The sequence below is a fragment of the Pangasianodon hypophthalmus genome, chromosome 17 (assembly GCF_027358585.1).
Source record: "Pangasianodon hypophthalmus isolate fPanHyp1 chromosome 17, fPanHyp1.pri, whole genome shotgun sequence".
Taxonomy (NCBI): Eukaryota; Metazoa; Chordata; class Actinopteri; order Siluriformes; family Pangasiidae; genus Pangasianodon; species Pangasianodon hypophthalmus.
This window is the reverse complement of record NC_069726.1, coordinates 20,103,228-20,123,363: the sequence shown is the minus strand read 5'-3', so window position 1 is coordinate 20,123,363 and position 20,136 is coordinate 20,103,228. Positions and strand designations below refer to the sequence as shown.

At 36.7% G+C, this 20,136-nt stretch overlaps 1 protein-coding gene across 1 annotated transcript in view; it reads right to left on the bottom strand.

Moving 5' to 3' along the window:
• Positions 1-1,353: 1,353 nt before the first annotated feature.
• gfra2b (GDNF family receptor alpha 2b) overlaps positions 1,354-20,136 on the bottom strand; it is an 89,709-nt gene continuing 70,926 nt past the window's right edge. Inside the window, exons 8-10 of the mRNA XM_026942865.3 lie at positions 13,490-13,540; positions 8,036-8,164; positions 1,354-5,500 (exon numbers count right to left, since the gene is read on the bottom strand). Coding sequence (XP_026798666.3) covers positions 5,489-5,500; positions 8,036-8,164; positions 13,490-13,540 — 192 coding nt within the window. The 3' untranslated portion in view covers positions 1,354-5,488. The remainder of the gene's footprint in view (positions 5,501-8,035; positions 8,165-13,489; positions 13,541-20,136) is intronic.

Genomic DNA, 20,136 nt, shown 5'->3' with positions numbered 1-20,136 from the left:
AATTTGGTCGTGGCTTCTGCACTGCATTTAATCCCACACAGCTACTCTGTTGGGGAAGAAGCTCAGATCGATGCAGGTCACTGATAGCCTGGTGAACTCACTGTTGGATTATCTCACTATGATGCTGCTATTTGTTCGTCCTTTTAGCTGCACTTTAGACACCATATTGTGCAGCACAGGTGGGTCCTGGGATATGGTTCTGTCCTCAATCATATTTATCCTCTACACAGCAGACTTCAGGTAAAACTCAGGTTCCTACCCCAGCAACAAACACTCATGACTCAGTGAGGGGAGTCTGAAGAGATCTGGCGAGTGCTGTGAAGAGAATCATCGTGGACTTCAGGAGGGATAAAACACCACACCACATCCCACTCTGGAGACAGATGTACAGTCAGTACAATCTTACAAGTTCCTTAGGGACACATCAATAATAAATTGGACCGATCACATTGAGGCGTCTCCTTAAAACAGGCCACAGCAGGCTTCCTACTGAGGACTGGCTTCATTTATTGTGGGAACAACTTCTACGAGTCTAAAGTGGCTTTCAAAATGTGCAATACCATTATTTAACCCCCAGCAGCTCTGATAGTAGCGTAGCTACAATGCAAATCACATGTTTACATTAAAGCACTGGTTCTATTACATTATTGTTTCTATAATAACACCTTACACAGGGACTCGTACGGTAGACGCTCTTCATGAATGGATTTAAAAACCACATTGATATGGTGAAGTTTTTGTTTGGAGACACTTAGTTAGCATTTTTGGAAGGAGTCTTCAGTGTCAGCATTTTGTACCAGTCAGAAATCAAGCAGTAAAGCAGTAACTTTGCTTTCTTTAGGTCGGAAGACTTTGTGGTTTCTTGGTAACAAAAAAGGTGCATTTTTTTTCTTATAAAAGTCAGAAAAAATTAGGCTGGTGAGGAAATGACTGTTTATAGCTGCTATAATAAGAGAAACTTTATAGATGTTCCATAACATTAAATATAACTATTAATGGATAAAAAGTATGACATCCTTCTTTACTAAAAAAAATTTATTTGTTGGTATAAATATAACACCTTGGGACATGATGTTACAGGAAAATAATCAACTATGGGGTGGTAACAGTAACTCTTTTTCATATCAGGCCACATCATACCACCTGGTCATTCATTATTTTCCTTTAACGGCATACCCCAAGGGGTTTATTCCTTACTTAACATAACTTATGTTACTCATTTTAGTTGTGATGGTATTAATTAGTTTATGGTACTTAAATAACTTAAGTATATAAATAAATTAATAAATTTATTTGGCTTAAGCCCATGTCCACTCACATCTGTGTGAAAAAACACAACTTGCAACATCAAAATAACACTTTATCAACATGACATTTTCTTTTTATTGAGACTTGGACAAATATTTCAGACACATTCTCGAGTCTGCCTCCCCCCGACTCAATGTTTAAAGCAGCACAGATTAAAGAAAACGTTTGTTCTTCCAGAAATAATATGTCCGTCGTGCCCCGTCCTGAAACCGTGACATAAGAGAGAGAAAAACAAAGCCGGAGAGCAAAACAAAATTAAGGCCCCACGATAGATTGCACACTATAAAACACGAACAATTTACGCAATCAGTAAATGAAGCTTTGTTCAACTTGGGCGCTGATCCAAGTCTCTTGGGTGAAGTGAAAAGAAAAAAAATGAAGAATGACATACTAACAACTGAAGAAGAGCATTGGTGACATTGTATTGTAAACATGAGCCTGGATTTCTTTTAATCACACTGTTATGTGATGTCATCAGCATGCACCTCCTACTCCTCTTTAATTCATTAGTTCATGTAGCCATATTGTGTAGGATTTATGTGTTAATCACTTGTGCTTTTGTAATCTTTTGTAAACTCAGATCAGCGTCTAAAGGTCTTCGGAATGTCACAGTGCTGTTGAATGCTCGAATCTGATTAGTCAGAAGCACTGCATGATTTGTAGAACAGCACAGGTACTTCCGACTGTAACATGAACGTCATGTTAATATTAGTACCCTTGTTCTAGTACCTTATTGTTTCTATAGTAACAGCTCATACACAGGGACTTGTATGGTGGACGCTGCAAATAATCTAAGACTAAAAATAAATGGATAAAAAGACGCGTAGTTTAACAAAGTAAAACGTATAACTATTGATGTGGTGATGATTTTTTGTTAGGAGACATTTATTTAACATTTATGGAAGGAGTCTCGGTTATAAGCACTTTGTAGCACTCACGGTGCTTTGTGAAATTTATCAGCACAAGAAAGTCTTCGGCTGAGAGGAGTTTACACTTTACGGTTTCTTGGTCAAATGACTGCGGTTTTTGAGAGAGAGAGAAAGAGAGGCTGGTGAGAGAATAACTATTTTTATTGTAACTTATAACATAAGTGAGAACAGGAACTAACTTGTCTCTCAGACATTCTATAACATTAAGTCTAACTAAACTGTTAAAATGCGTGATGTTTTGTACACGAATAAATGAAACATTGTAATCATTGGCAAATCGCTGTGGTATAAGTGGAATAATAGACTCTGGATTGTGCTGTTATACAAAAATAATGCACTTCAGGAGTCATGTGTTAGCAGCGCTGACAGAAATACTGGCTGTGATTCAAATCACAGGTTTATATTAATGCACTCTACATTATCGCTTCTAAGGTAACAGCTTTTTTGTTTCTAGAATTTCTATTGTAACAACATTAAATGTAACTATAAAGAGACAAAAGTATGATCTGTAATTTTTTTTAAATAAATAAAAAAACTTAATTGTTGGCAAATTGCTGTGGTATTAAAAAAAATAGGTTTGCTGTTATTTGCATCGGGTTACAACACACCACCCTGGTGTTGATTATTTTCCTATAGCAGCATGTTTTATGCCATTCTTAATGTTGGATATTTAGTCAAACAACCACTATTAGTAATCTGAGCCTCGATGGCTAATATAATCTGAACTTTTAAAAATTTACTTTCCAAAATGTGTGATTTTCCAGTGATACACAGTATATTGTGTATTGACAATAATAAAGCTGTATGAAGGCTTTGTGCTTGTAGTGAGATTGCTGAGCTACAGTAGCTAGTGCACTGCCAAGCTGAACTCAAGCTGGCTTCTGGGTTTGGGATTAACTGGATAACTATGACCTAGTCGATACTAACACATTTGAAAAAGGTAATTTTTTTGGCCACACTAGGGAATTCGGTCCGTTTCCTGAAAGTGTTCCATGCACAATGAAATGCAGAAACAATAGAAAAGAGCCTGCTAAGTACGCACACAGGGTGAAAAACCTATTATATTAAAATAAAATATTTGACATCAAGACATTTCGTTTGACATCAAGAATATAATTGATAGCAGTGTGCTTATACACTACAGAAAGTATTCAAACATGAAATTGGAATACTTAATATAGAAAACAGCATCGATCGGGGGATCCGCCATCTTGGAATTGCGGAGGTCACATGACTTTGCATCAGTGTCAAAAACTATGTTTTCACTGTTTTAGTGTGGATGTAAAAAGATGCATCTTCAAATTTAGCTGTGTTAGTGTGTATTAAAGTCATGAACTGCAATGAATTGCAATGAAGAGCTACATGATGGTTTTCCATTTTAACCAATTTGGGAATTTTGAAGATGTTCGGGAGTGGGAGGAGTCAGAGACGCATGCTGATGACAGTAAAATCAATTAATCGCTTAAATGAAAAGTTGATCTAGGAACTACAAATGGATGTTGGTTCAGAAATCCTTCATGAAGAAGTCATGTTAACTCACCTCAGCCCATCGTCTTTTACATTTCTGTTCAAACTCCAGCTGCTGAAGCATTGACCTACATATTATGAACTGAAAATGTGCCAACTTTGTTCAACTTGTTCATCAATAGTTCATTCCAGCGGTTCAGTGCTGCCTGTGTCATGTGACTGGCATGTGCTGATAATCATATACAATATACTATTATAGTTAATATGCACAATACTGTTATGGTTATACCAAACCTGTAAAATAGCCCCAAACACCCGGCACCATTTTTGGACAGCCTTAATATCCTGAGATAAAGGCTGTCCCATTTGGCAGGCACATTAAGACAGCTGTCTTCTACAATAACCGTCGTTCACACTGGTATAATATGAAGGCAGCATCACATGCTGGATGTCCATCTCTAATGGCAATTAATCATTTTGTAATACAATAGTGTGATTAGGGATGCAGCAATACTGATAATGAAATTAGGGATCAGTCTGATACTGTGCTCATTTACTCATATTCAAAAAAAAAAAAAGCCCAGATACTAAAATCTAATACTATGTGATGCCATGTGACGTAAGCCTACACAGCAAAATCCTACACAGAGTGTTGATTTCACACTTTTAGAGTTCATTTGTGTTCAACTGTACATATATAAACACTGTTACTTCAACACTCTGGGTGTTAATTCAACACTGTGGATTTTGCTGTGTAGTTGCCACACTAATGAACAGAGGACACAGAGTGACAGCATTCGTGATGTATTTCATGATTAATGATGGCAGTCAAATAGTCAAATAAACAAAATCAAGATGAGGAACTACAGCATCTTCCTACAATTCAAGTAACCTGAGAAAAAATCTTACGCCCTTTCAACAGTATCTTTAATAGAGAGCGTGAGGACGGCTGACCTGGGCTTTCAGAGGAGTACAAGTGAGCATGGTTATTAAGAACGAGCACAAGGTGTTGTGAATTACACACACACACATATTTGTGAGTGTGGAGCTGTGAAGCCGGAGAAATGATCGCACATGAGAGCAGTTCAGTTCTGCGAGCACTGAGCACCGAGACACGTGCGCTTTCTTTTGCTAGTTTAAACTTTGCTCTCGAGTCAAGGTGCAATTCACATCATCGTTAAGGACCACACTCGCTGATGTTGCTCACGTCAGCCGTCATCGTGTTCTTTGTTAAACATGCTGTTTAAAAGCAATAACATTGCAAAAATAAAACTCTTCATGAGCTAGCAACAGACTGCAGCCACCAACATAAATAGAGCTACATAAAATGTTCCACGATGCCCCTGATTGGTTAATACTCAGTACTCAGTACTCAGTACGTTACTCATTTTGGTAAAGATGAGTACCAAAAGCGTACTCGTACTCAGTACTGATGCATCCCGAATTGTGACGATAGAAATTATGTTGATATGGAAATGTAACATCAGCACATGCCTCCATGTTAGCTTCGAAAAGCTGTATTAAATATACTTCCATTTCACATTTTCATACACCATACGGTCAGGCCCGAAAGTCTGAGTCAGCACTAATCACTGATTTTTATTTCATCAGTTAGCAAACACAATCCAGTTTTGTCTAATTATATTAGTGAAGGATGATCTGGTTTGAGAAATACAAGCGATTCACAGCTCACGCCCCCGGATTCCTGTATCTGCTCTCTTCTCGTGCAATGACGACTTGTTCGTACAGATGGATGTGTTTTTATTCTGACAGGCTGCGACAGCTTAATGGTGCTCCTGTAACGCACGTACAAAAAAACACCAATTAGCATGCAGGAGAGCTATGAGGGGGAACGGGGTTAAGTGCGGTTTCGGTTCCGACGCTCTTCTTTCTCAGATAAAATAAAAGGCAAAGCAATCAATCAAGACGAGCATGATTTAAAGATCAGACTTTCCTCAACTCTCATATTCATGAAAAACAGCGTAATCTCAAACTAGGACTGCATGATGATGGATAAAAACGAAAATCATGATATTTGGCCCAAACTATTTGATTTTAGGATCAAATGAGTTTTCCATACACCATAAATGGATAAAAAAGTATGATGTGTCATTATTTAGGAACATAACACTTTATTGCACTTTTTCTTCACATAGTACTATAAATATTCAATCAAAATAAGACTGGACCTTAGTCATGTCATATTTTAAGATAAATATAAGCACAGCTAGACTTAAATAAATGAATAAGTGCACCACCAAATAAACAGTTAAATATGTGAATAGGTAGTTCATCATTTATCACACCAGCATCATTACCAAATGATCTAACATTATCCTTTATTAGTCGAACTCTCTAATGTTGTAGTGATTAGGTAATTAAGGAAGCTGAAATTTATGATCATGGTTAAAATTGAATATAAATTCAGCACAGCCTTATTAAAGGAAAGCAGGGATGAGAACACGTAACACATCCACGTGATAAACCACGTGTTAGTGATTAAGAAACCATAAATACGGACACTATGTTTCTGTAATATGCTGTATGGCATACGCTGAAATTAGACAGCATATTTAAATAGATTTCAAGCTCATACACAGTAGGGCCAAAAGTTTGTGGACACCTGACCATAACATTCATATGTGCTTTTTGAACTCTCCATTCCAGATTTTGATGTTATAATAAGCTCCACTCTTCTGGGAAGACTGACTTTCCACTAGATTTTGGAGTGTGGTTTTGGGGATTTGTGTTCATTCAGCCACACAGGCATTAGTGAGATCAGACACTGATGTCAGGTGAGGAGGCCTGGGGTGCAGTCAGTGTAACAGTTTGTCCCAAACGTGCTCAGTGGGGTTGAGGTCAGGGCTCTGTGCAGGATACTCGAGTTCTTCCACTCCAAACTTGGCTAAACCATGTCTTCATGGAGCTCGCTTTGTGCACAGGGGCATTGGCATGCTGGAACAGGTTTGGGCAACAGTTTGGGGAAGAACCTCACATGGATGTTATGGTCAGGTGTCCACATACTTCATGCTGTGTAGTGTATATGTCTCGTTTCATGTCTATTCTTGACTAACGTCTTAACTGAGTAAGATTTTGATATGAACAAAAATGTACATCTTGCCATTAACAGTTCTCTGATTTTCTATATTAGCAGCTCTGCCGGTAGTTTTGGCTGGAAGCCAAATCACATTATATGCACATTATATTAATGCGCTCGTTCTAATATTTTATCGTTTCTATAGTAACAAGTTAGACAGAGATAGATTAAACCAGATGTCTATTTTGCATTTTTGGAAAGAGTCTCCAGTATAAGTGCTGGAGATTCTCTGAAGGAATGACTTTTTATACTTGTTATAACATAAAGAATATCAGGAATTAATATTAAATGTAACTGTAAACGGATAAATAAAATATGACGTGTTGTTCTTTAATTAGTAAAAAAAATAACCATAATTGTAGGCAAATGGCTGTGGAATGAGAGGAAGAAAACACTTCAGGTCATGCAGTTAGGAGAAAATAATCACTGACAGAGGAGTGTGATGCGGCCTGATGTAAAGCAGCCACCCCATCATGTTTTATTCCTTACTTATAACTGAAGATCGACTAGCAACAGAGGCATGGCACTCTGTGAAAATTAATCTCCATTGTCCATACTTTTTCCACTTTTAGTGTAACCTACTCTCACATGACTAAGCATCAGCCAATCAGAGATGGTCTGGGGTGAAGCATTCCTAGTCGTCCGCTAGCCTTAGTGTTTGATGACTGATTCAATAAAAAGTCATTTTGGCTAACTCAGACTGTTGGACCTGGCTTTATCTGTAAATTAAAAGCGTTTTTCATATGAACAATGTGTCCTGCCATGTCAGACAGCCATGTGGAGGTTTATTTTACAGATCTTGCTGCTCAGCTGGATGTAATTATACAGAAGAAGCTCATTATTATGGAAAATGCATCTGTATCTGAAAGCCCCACACTGTTTCAAATAACCATGAAAGGTCTCCTGTGATTATATACCTGTACATCACAAAGGCTTTTTTGCATTCTTACTTCCCTTGGCTATTCAATCCCAATTTTCTCAAAACTCCCCCTGATTAGCCCGTGTTGCTAAGCTAACAGTCACGGAGATGCTTCCCGTGTTGAAGGACTACACTTATGCAGTCGCTGCTTCTCTTCTTTTTGACGAAAATTGTTAAAAATGGCGTGTGAGACACACAGAAAGAGAGAGAGAGAAAGAGAGAAAGAGAATGACTGAGATCAATGTCAGTGTTTGGACTGGAGGTGTCCATTTGATTGTTTTGGCCCTTGTGGACTCGGAGATTTATTTACACGACCTGAATGACAAGTACGATGGACAGGACTATGGTTGCCGTGGAGACGCTGGACAGATACGCAGATGAGTGTCTGTCGTTCTCGGATTGATGAGAGTCGATGGAGCTGTCCATGTCGGAGTCTAGAATGTTCTGTAAAGGAAAAGGAAAGAAACGCATGATGTGGAAAATTGCAGACTTAACTGTAACATATATCTTAACATCGCATCACTATCACTATATTAATAGCACATTCTTGATCATAGCATAGATGAAACTGTTCTTGAAACTACAAACCGCTACTGAGCTGTGTTTGTTGAAAACACTTGGGGGACGGGGCATCGTGTGATGTTTTGGTAGACTGATATCATGCATAGCTTATACAAAAATCTTATTGTCTTAAGTAGCCTAGGTTATGTGGATCACATTGCGACCAGCATAAAAGGAATATAACACAATGTCATTATCTGTATCTGATTAGTGCTCAAAATATTCATATCTGTTTTCATATTCACTTTAAAACAAGAAGGTCTATACCAGACATTTCTCAAATCAAGAAACTGTTATTTAGGTTACAGTTGACAACAATAGCCATCTAATAAACTGTTATCAGATTTACTTCAGTTTCATGAGCTTGGTCAATAAAAATGAGTGCCAGGTGCTGTGAGAAAGTGTTTGTGAGTGTCTAGAGAAACTATCAGACGTGTGAGCACTTCAATTCTGCGAGCACTGAGACACATATGCTTCCTTCTGCATAAGTTCACACACTGCTTGCGAATTCAATTATTTAAAGTAAAAGAGCCATGGCCTAAAGTAAAAAAAGTAATCTCGTAAACTAATTTTAATAGTGTGCTGACAATTTGTGTTTCTTTTTTTTTAATTGCACATCATATTTACACACATAGCAATTAAATAATAGTAAAATATTAACAATAATAATAATTGTTATTTAGTGGCCATGCCTTGTTAAAAAAATAGCCACCATGTAACCTCAGTAGCGCCGTACCTAACATTTTAGCTGAGTAAAGCTTTTTATTGTCATCAGGGCACTACTGCCTGAATAAGCACACAGTGTTTACATGTCAGTCAGAGATGGATAAGCTGACTGAGGGCACTGGAAAGATGAGCTATCTACTAGTTTATATACTATACTGGGGCTGGGCTCAGTAACAACATCATTAATTCCTGTCTCCTGAGGGACCACCGCTAGCCTGTTTTACCAATCTTTTCTCTCAGTAATCGCAAGACGGTGTGTCTGAGCTGTCAGAATCATCTCTCTCACTGGGGTGTATAATCAGAATCATCCTCATCACCAACATCCTCGATCCCTGAGTCTGCAGAATAATCAGGCAGCTCCTCCATCCCTGAATATTCTAGTGTTCATGGCTACAACACGTAACTATGCTGTCACTGTCCTAATATCCAGCAATGCCGAATGAACTAACTGGCCTCAGGAGTCATTCGCTGGAAAAGTTTATTTATTTGATTATTAATTATTTCAGAGATTATAATGTTAAAAACAAGAACGAAAGCCCAATGTAAGTATGTAAGTAAATATTGTAAATACAGTTTACAATTTTTTCTGTAGAGTATGTCTAAAATGTGACATTTTACCCTCTTTGTGTGCTCTAAAAGAGCATTAGTGCTGTTGATTACCTAACTAACTGTTGATTAGTTACCTAACTAATTTCTTGTCAAAAACACAGATCTCATACTATGCCGTTATATTTAAAGTGGTCAAAAGGAGCACAATTTTCTATAACAGCACTATGCTGTTAAATCAGAACTACATATCAATCTGCTTGTTCTATTATGTTAACGTTTATTTTAGGTGGACACACTGCATTATTTAATGTAGCTGAACCTAAAGTGCTGTGGTTAACGTTTAGGAAGGAGAATGCTATCCAAGGAGACTCCAGTGTCAGAATAAAGGAGAGTTAAATGTTGGTGAAAGATCTTGTATTGTGGCTTGTATTGAGGTTCCACTAAAATATATGTAACTACGTAAGGATTAAAACATGACAGGGCTTGCTGTTAGAGGAATATAATCAATGACAGGATGGTGTGATGTGGCCGGAGTCTTTGTTTTTTATGTCTCTTGAAGTTAATAAGACAAAAAGAAGACTTTCCTCTCCCTGTCGGAAAACATGGAGTTACAGATTTTCCTCTGACTGCTGCAAAACGCTGACACTGGAGACTCCTTCCACAAATGTTAAATAAAAGTCCCCAGCATATCTCCTCACAATCACACATTTTTGTAATCCGTTTATGTGGAGCTGTGTCAGTTGTTACTATAGAGACGATAATCAGTTTTAATATGCATAGGACAAGAAATCATTAGAGCAGGTGATCAGGACAGTCCAGAAAGTCACAGGGACAGATCTCCTCTCACTGCAGGACATCTACAACAGGAGAGCGTACAGATGGGCTAACAGTGTCATCAGGGGTCCCTGCCACCTTGCCCACTCACTGTTCACACTTATGAAGTCTAGTAAACGGTACAGACTCTGGGACAGCCTGTTCCCCCGGGGTGCCAGACTCATTAACAACAGCCACACTCTACTATTTCCACCTACATCTTCCCCTTATACCGACGCACTGAATGTCTAATATATACAGTATGGTGCAAAAGTCTTAGGCACCCTATTTTTTTAGTAAAAACTTTGTTATAGATTTTTATTTTATGACTTCTACATTATCGAGTCATTACAAAAACATTTTAGATTTCCAAACCTTAGTTTTCAAGCACAAAATTAAACGTTACAGAAAAAATGTTTGTATGTCAGTAAAGAAAGCAGCATATTACATGAGACACTTTTCAGACAAAAAAAAAACATAATGAAGGCTGCTGGGTTTTGCTGTAAAAATAAGAAGCAAGTGTGACAGTCAAAGTCTCCAGAAGAATTGTGGCTGCTTCTGCAAGATGCTCAGTAACACTTACAGCTCGTTTCCTTATAAAACTGCACAAATTGTACCTGAGACTTTAAAGCAAAGGGTCGTCACACCAAATATTTGACTTTGTTTCATTTATTACTGTTTACTGCTCTTTAAATTTCATTATTTTTGAAGGCATCTTAGCTCTACAGCATTTCTTTACATGTGCCTAAGACTTTTGCACAATAATATATATTAGGTGGACTGAGTATTTTTTTTTTTAAAGAAAGCTTGCAAAACGTCTTAACAATAGGTGTGGCTCCTGCAAGACAAAACAAAAAAAAGTTGTGCAAGGTTTTTACTTTGCTGCTGAAAGAACAGCTCAAGGAAGCCTGAAGGGAGGGTTGCCAGGCCCAAGAGCATTAGTGAGATCAGGGGCTGATGTTGGTCGAGGAGGCCTGGGGTGCAGTTGGCGTTCCAGTTCATCCAGAAGTCACTGCACCCCACTGCACTCCACCCACCCCACGTCTCCACTGCACCCCAGACCTCCTCACCAACATCAGTGCCTGATCTCTCTAATGCTCTTGTAGCTGAATGATCACAAATTCCCACAGCCACGCTCCAAAATCTAGTGGAAAGCCTTCCCAGAAGAGTGGAGGTTATTATAACAGCAAAAGGGGGACTAAATCTGCAATGGGATGTTCAACAAGCACATATGGGTGTGATGGTCAAGTGTGCACAAACTTTTGGCCATATAGTGTATATCTTCAATATGTGCAATCTGGCAAACCTGCTTGCTTGTAATACTCTTAGTGATAATAATGGGAGATTGCCTTTTGGTCTTAGCCCGACCTAAACACTGCCTTAATGAGCTCTAAAATAAAACTATGTTTCTCCCATATTTCTGTGCAAACAAAAGAAAAAAAAAATGCTTTCATTTATTGAGCCGCTGCTCCATACAGCTCACACAGACCTCTCACTGTGCACAGAGTATCCCTGCTGTATCCCTGCAGTATCCCTGCTGTATCCCTGCTGTATCCCTGCTGTATCCCTGCTGTATCCCTGCTGGCTCTCCAAAACATAATCATTTAATTAATTTTAAAAATATTCTAAAACTTGTATGCTCATTGCATCATTCTTAAATGATCATTCTCGTCATTATTGAAAGAAAAACTTTTTGGAATATCATACAGACATTATAATAAATTGCTGCCTAAAGCTTCCCATTTTGACTCGCGGCAGCATTCCAGACTGCGTTCCTGCTTTACAGTAGATTTTATTAGCTTTTTCACCAAATGTTTCTCATCTTTCCAGAATATAACAATCTTACTAAATCTGATAAAATTGTATTAGATGGCTGTTGTTGTCAGCTATAGCCTAAAAAACTGTTTCTTGATTTAGGAAAAGTATCACTGTTTTGTTAGCTTGCTTACTCAATCACCTTAGATAGACAATAGAAAGACCACGCCCTCTGGGTTTTAATCCGAATACGAAAACAGATATGAATATTCTGAACACTAAACAGACACAAATACAGATAATGACCACTGTTATTTATTCTAAATAGGTTTTTTTTTATATTTATTTTTACTTAAACACTGTTTTATTTCATTTGTTATTTTTATTATATATATATTTGTGTTATAATTTATAGACTATTATTTTCTTTATTATTTGCTACTGCAGCACCTGTGGAACAAGAACCCTTGTGTATATGACAATAAAGCTCTTGAAGCATGAATAAAAACCTGTGATCTGAAATTACAGCCAGTCAGAGCTGCTGTTATAGGAAATTAATCAACACTTTCTGACCAATCAGATTTGAGAATTCAACAGCAATGTGGTATAAAATTATGTGCTTTTTTTTTTTTTAAATAATGTGTCTCAAATCTTGTGCTGTTCTTGCGTAAGTTTTCTTGATAACCATTACTTCCCTTTAAGACTAGAACTTAAGATATAAAATTACCCAGAAGGCAGTGTGATGACAGTTTCTTTCTCAAAATGGCAAAAAATAATGCATTTAAAAGTATAAAAAAAAACAAAACTTCATGTTTTAAACTATAACTTGTGAACGTTTGCTGCATTCAAATTTAATTTGTGCATTTTTTATTGCTCAAACTCTTCTGTCTTCTGAGTTAGTGAGCTGAAGTGACTGAAAGTCTGAAAGAGCTAAATGAATAAATCTTTTAGTAAAAACAGGCCTGGTTTTTATGTATCTGAATATGTGGTGTGTGGTTTCTTATTTCCACTGCCACCTGGACAATCGTACTTGCCATCAGGAGAAATCCTGAGCATGGAGAAAAGACGTGTGGGATTCCTTTCATCACCACTGTTTATATCAATCATCACTGAGATGCACAGGAGGGATATTATACTAAATATTACAGTTGTATTGCTGTAAGATCTAAAGAGACAGCCTGAGTCAGTGGGACAGGACACTGTCAAGTACACAGTCATGTGACCGCATGCTTTTTGTGCATTGCTCTTCAGTCGCTCGGCTCTTCACCCCGGCGTTTGTGTTTCGCTCAAGCTCCCAACACACCCGAGGTAATCAAAGTTGTGCAGCTGGAAATGAGCTGAAATTCCCTATGCTTGATGTCTTACCTCATCTGCACATTCAAAACTGCTGGAGGGAGAACACTTCTCTGCACCGTCCTGGGAGACACAGACACAGGAAAATATGATTGCAGAAGATAAAAGCTCCGCTAAACATCCATCAAAACTGTGTGTTATGAAAAGCGAAACTTAGAAACTGTTTTTATTTCATCAGCCATCCTTAATCTTGATCCTTGATCCTTAATATATTCTTAATTTTAGAATTCGTTATTGAAGACTGAGATAAATCAATAAATTTGGCTGTGTGAGAAATCTCTGCATGAAATTGAAATCTAAATATCTCAACTGTAACAAATGAACACTCCTAACACAGTGTTAACTGTTATCATCTCTTAATGATTGATGGTTAACTCGTGATTTCTGACCTGTGACTAGGGAAAAAAAAAAGAAAAAGCCCCCTCAACTCTCCTCAACCTCGAGTTCAGCAAGTGACGTCAAATCAACGTGGCTGCTCACTGCATTGCACTGCAACAATAAGCAAACTAGCACTTTTTACCTTTAAATGAGTTATACTGTATAGTATATATAGTCTTGTTGCTAGCAAAAGGCGAATATGAAGGCGTCCATGGTTTTTTTTCTCCCCACGTAACTGGAATGCACAGAGGTCGAAAATGATGTAATTAAGAGTTTTAACTTCTCACTTCTGAGGTAATTTGAATGCAGAATAACAACTGATATGGACTCAGTTAATGTACTCCTTTATATGTCCTATATTATTAGCTCAGCCCATGAAACCACCTCTGGACTTTTGAGAAATAGCATTTTTTGTTGAAGACTCCACTACACTACCACATAATTAGCCAAGTAATTCTCTCTGAAATGTCTTTTGTACAGCCATGTGTGATGTAAAACACTGTTGCATGTCGGCTATTCCACAATTTGGCCACCCTTTGTGTCCCACTGATGCTATATTTACAGATAAGTGTGTAAAATAAAGGTAAAAGAAATTTTAAACACAGTGTCCTTCATAACAAACTATGTTTCAAAACCTACAAAATTTACAGCACTTCGTAACTATTTCCACTCATACATGAATCATCCATTATAGGTTATGAAAAATGTACATTTCATTCATTCAACCTTGTTACCTGAACACATTCACGATGTCTCACATTCACAAAGTCTCACGTTCAAATTCCTGAAGATCACGAGAAGAAGAAAAGCATGTCCTCTCATTCTTGTTTCTTTACTTTTAATGACATTTTCATATTGACTAACGAGGCCCCATTCAAAATGCAATCCTTTTACCCAAATTAGAGATTTAAAGTAAATTATTAGTTAAAAAAATTACATAAATCATTATGCTAGATAACTACAATTTGTGTATTCACTAAAAAAAAAAATCAATGCTGCTTCTCTTTTAAGAGCAAAATGCCGGCACTGTCAGCTAAGGCACATTGTAAACATGACAGTGTTGCCTGAGATGGATTAATAGATTTTTTTTAAAGGTTAAATTCATGGTTTTTTAGATGTAGTGTTGAAAATGGCAAAATGGCACCCCAGTCATAATATCAGAGTTTGTAGAAAAATCACATAGTGTTTTCATGCCTAGCATATTCCTAATTGGGGAGTTGTCAAGTTTGACGGCTAAATGTCTGTAGAAATCAGGTACAACAGAAATATCGAGTTTTATTAAAGCTGTAATCACACACACCTGCCTCTCAGACTCACTGAATCAGGTGTGTTACATTAGTATTGCGTAAATCATTTAACACTTTTCAGAGGGAATATAATTAGTACGGTGAGGTTTTTTTCCCTGTTTATCCAATTAGTGTGAAAATAAATCACTGCCCACCAAGGGAACATTCAGGAAAAATCTTGTCAAATGTCAGTGAACATGTTGTGTTAGATGTTGGCAACTTGAACATACAATAGAAAATAACTGAAACTTGAAAAATTCCAGCTTTCTCCCCACCATATTCTGGTTGTACAGCTGTTTAACATTATGAGAACTTTGTTGCTAGGCAACCGACTGACATGAATTCTGTAGCTAACAATGTGTCAAGCTAGCACGTCACCAATAAGTCTATTTTATGAACAATTTAAACACACAATGATGGAGATAATGACACGAAACCATTCGGAATGTCAACATTTCTCTCAGATATGTTGGAAAATTGCTAAAAAAAAGACTGTGTGTGGCAAAATTACTGTAATTAGCACTTAGCATTGACCTCTAACACTCAGACGTACAGATAACAATCAGAAAATGTCTATTATAATATTCCATTGTTATGTAATAACATTATTATAAAATAACCACTCCAAATTGGATTATTTTTCCTATAAACAGCATGTTATGAAGTTTTTTCCTTACGTGTGTGTGTGTGTGTGTAGTTTGGAGGCTGACAGTGTTTATCAGTGTCTATAACAGCTATGATGCTAATACAGCTGGAACTCAGCTGGTGTGATACATTACCACGCCAAAGTTGATTATTTTCCTATAACAAAGTTGATTATTTTCCTATAACTACACATACCATAGTGTTTTATTCCACTTATCCTATGGCTATTTGACCACGAACCCACTTTTTGTCATGTTAACAAGAAATCACAAAATGCTTTTAAAAATCTATTTATTATTAGTCTTAGGTTGTGTGTAGTGGCTGCCATACAAGTTCCTGCGAATTAGCTTGTTATTATGATAAAGTATTAAAATGAGCACATGATAAAGTATTAAAATGATAAAGTATTAAAATGAGCACACTAATATAAAGCTGGCTTGCAGCCAGTACTAATGTCAGAGCTGCTGTTATAGAAAAATTAATCTAAACCCTCTGACCAATCAGATTCAAGAATTCTTTGAGTATAGTGAGGTGCTATATTAAAAGCTACATAAAAACATATTACATGCTGAAACGAAAAAATTTATATAAAAGTCTGATAAATATCAAGGTTTAATTAATTCCAGTTTATTTTCTGGAGCAAAAAAATCACCTCCCTACTCCTCTAAAGGTTAGAAAAACATTTATGTAATTCCGCAAGTGATGGAATTCACATTCATAGTGCAGCAGCATATTTTGTATCTATTAACTGCATATGGGAAATGTCTCTTCCTCTTTTTTCACATGGACTATTATATTTATGGCTTCATCATTCACTCGTGTTACGATGATGATCCTGCACCCATTTCCTTTACCGAATGACACGCAGCCGCATGGGAGAACCGGCAAGAACATGTTTTCATAATATTTAAAACACATTCATGTTTGCGCATCTAAATCCATTTTCAGACAGGTAAAGGATGTTCTCTGGGGAAAGAGGCGCTCATGAATAAGGCAAAAAGAAAAAAAAAAAAAATTGGAAATGTAGTCATCAATATTCAGTTTAAAATATCTCTACACTGCCATTTTCCTGCTGTTCCCTTCAAAGATTAATATCAGAACACTTCCAACCATTATAAAAATGTACATTATATATATGATGATTTCCCGGCCGTTAAAAGTGTGTGTGTGTGCGTGTGTGTGTGTGTGTGTTCACTCAGTGTGGGAAGCAATGAAAAGACACTCAGAGAAAAGACTTAGCACCTCCGTGTGTCATTAAAAGAGACACAAATTATACTTGTTATATATCCCATTTTCTGCATATTTCATATCATACTTCATATTAAAAAGCTGACCAATCAGATTCAATACTTCAACAGTGAGGCAGTATTGATGAATTATCTTAATTTGTTAAGAATTATCTTAATGCACTTGCTGTAATATGCTATCCTTACTATAGTAACAACTTACACAGGGACGTGTATAGCAGACGATCCACATAAATGCATTAAAAATGTGTGTAATTGTGTGTGTGTATACATTTTGTTTAATCTTTTTGGAAGGAGTCTCCAGTGTTAGCACTTTTGTAACATTCAGAGGTAAAGTGGGAGCTTAAATGCAGCTTGGAAATGCGGCATTTTGACCTCCGTGCCATCAAGTTACAAAGTGGGGAAAAAACTTGGACTCCTCCATGACCTTCTTTTGATAGAAACGAGCTAGCAAGCTATCAGTAACCAGTGCTGTATATTTTCCTCCTGAAAACAGATTTTCAGATTTTTAGATTTAACAGGTGAATATGTCTGTATGTTTACTGATCTAAAGGGAATACTAGTATATACAGTATAACTCATTTAAAGAGTAAAAGCGCATGTTGGTTTGACGTCACTTGCTGAACTCGGAGTTGAGGAGACCATCCTGAGTTCCCGAGTAGGAATTCCTTTGTTTTTTCTTGGTCAGAGGTCGGGAATTATGAGTTACAAACTCGAGTTCAATGCAGCATTTGTTTAGCACCACAGGAAAGTCTTCAAGACAGATGGCTTTGCACTTTTCTAGTTTCTTCGTAACATGACATGCTGCTTATTTCTTAACTTCAAGTGAAATCAAAAAAAAAAAGACAGAGGCTGGTAGAGAACGACTGTGTACTAACTTGTTTCATGGATGTTTCACAATGTTAAACATAACTACAAAAGGATAAAAATTATGACATCGCTTGATAAATAAAACATTTGATAGTGTTGGCAAATTTCTGTGGTATAAGGGGAATAAATCACTTCAGGATGTACTATTATAGGAAAATATCCTTGTGGTGGTAACAGTAACTCCACTTAGTGTTGGATGCACTGGCCCACCCTGTCGCAGCACTCCCCCCAACCCTGGAATGTTTTATACCTTACTTTTTCAATATGTATGATATTTTGTTATTGTGGCCCCTCGAATTTCATACTATAAGGCATGAGCTGTCATTGTGGCAAACTGAAGGCCACAAACTAAATTTAGTTACATCAGTGGAAATCACGACTCCCAATCACCAACATGAATATATTTATTATTATATACTTATAGTTATAATCCTGTGTGATGGTCAGTTGAATTGGGTTTAATCCAAACCTCAATAACTCAAAACAAGTCAGCATGTAAATAATGACACTTGCATCTAATGTGATGCTGGCAGAAAGTTCAAGAATAAAAAGCTCTATAGCTCTAATAAATAAACAAAATATTATTGTAAACATTTACATAATGTGCCTAATATTTGAATAATTGGATTATGTTCATGAACAAATCTGTACCTATAGGCTGTGCAATTTATTTAACAGTTAAAGGGGTTCCTGGCTACAATTTGTGCTTTAGAAAACAAAAAAATTAGCATTTATTCTGTAAGATTGTAAATGAAAAGATCTTTAGAAATCAACAAACTGTAAAGCAGGAAGTATTCACAACTGCAGTGATAGCTTCATTAATATGCACTGAGGGGAACGATAGCTCTAAATTTAGTATACATGTCCTCCTTATACATTACACTCCCATCATTTTCACCAAAAATATGGCAGACACACCTGGCTACGCTGAGTTAACGTTTGATATCATCATAATATCGTAAACTGTGATAACAAGTTGGGCAATTACTGTGCTGAAAACAGAATACTGGCACACACCCAAGCAGAAACTAATAAATATCCAACACTCAGATCCTCAATGTGTGATGGAGAAGAAACAAAGCCACACATCTGTGCTGAAGGGCCCTAAAAACGCCAATAAATTACTTTCCATGCAGCGATTGCTTGAGAAAAGAGCATATGTTGGAGTTTATTGCAATCTGGTGCCAGTCCAGATCAGAAGAACTTCTCAGTCATAATAATCTGGACCCACATGCTTGATCAGAAGTGGAAGGGAACAAAGTCATCCCATTCTATGAAGTTAACAGAGTAGCTTTATGAAGGATTTTGAATAAACCTCAGAAAATAATTCTCTATGCAGCATCTAGTATAATGAATATATTCATTCTATAATTGTAATACGATTTATAACATTTATTATGGTTAATCACATTATTGTTTCTAATTATTGTGTGTTTGTTTTAGTTAAGCTCAACTTTGATAAAGATAAGATTCTTAAAGAATTTTACATGTGCAGATGGCCTAGGAATGGGAAATTGTCTACACTGCAAAAAAAAGAAAAAAGAAAAAAAGATGTTTTAAACATGATGAATATCTCGAATGCTAGCAAATTTATGTAATATTTCCTATTAACAGATGATTATAAATCAAATATAATATTACCCATCCTGTTTTTAGATGTTTTTAATCATTTTTAAGTTACATTTCTAAATCTATTGGCAGATAATTTTTCTTCTTTCTGGAAATGAATGTGTAAAATGAGAAAAAATGATCTGCCAATAGAAGTAGACTGATCGAAGCTTGAAATTAGTCCTAATGTCTAGAAATTGATATAATATAGCTAGTTCGTAATAGGACATACTAGAGAAATCTGACTATTTTCAGGATATTTCCCCTTGCTAAGTGTTTTTTGCAGTGTAGGAATTAGGAAAATGTGTTAATGGTATCCAAAATTGGCAGTAAAAAACGTTCTGATGTGTTATTAAAGCATTAATATTAACAGCCCTAATTTTCATATTCATCTACTAGATGCCTTTAATCAAAAAAAGAAAGAAAAACCTCAAGGTGCTTTCACATATGCAGTTGTTAGAGCCTTTGGGCAGGTGAGAACACATCAGTCACACTCGGGAATGAGAGCATCTGAGCGAGGTGGTCTCACACTGCTTCAAAGTGAACTTTAGTGCAGTTTAATTGCAGTGAGAAAGAGATTTGACTCAGGAAATAACCCAAACATCTTGTCTATTTTGGGTTTTTC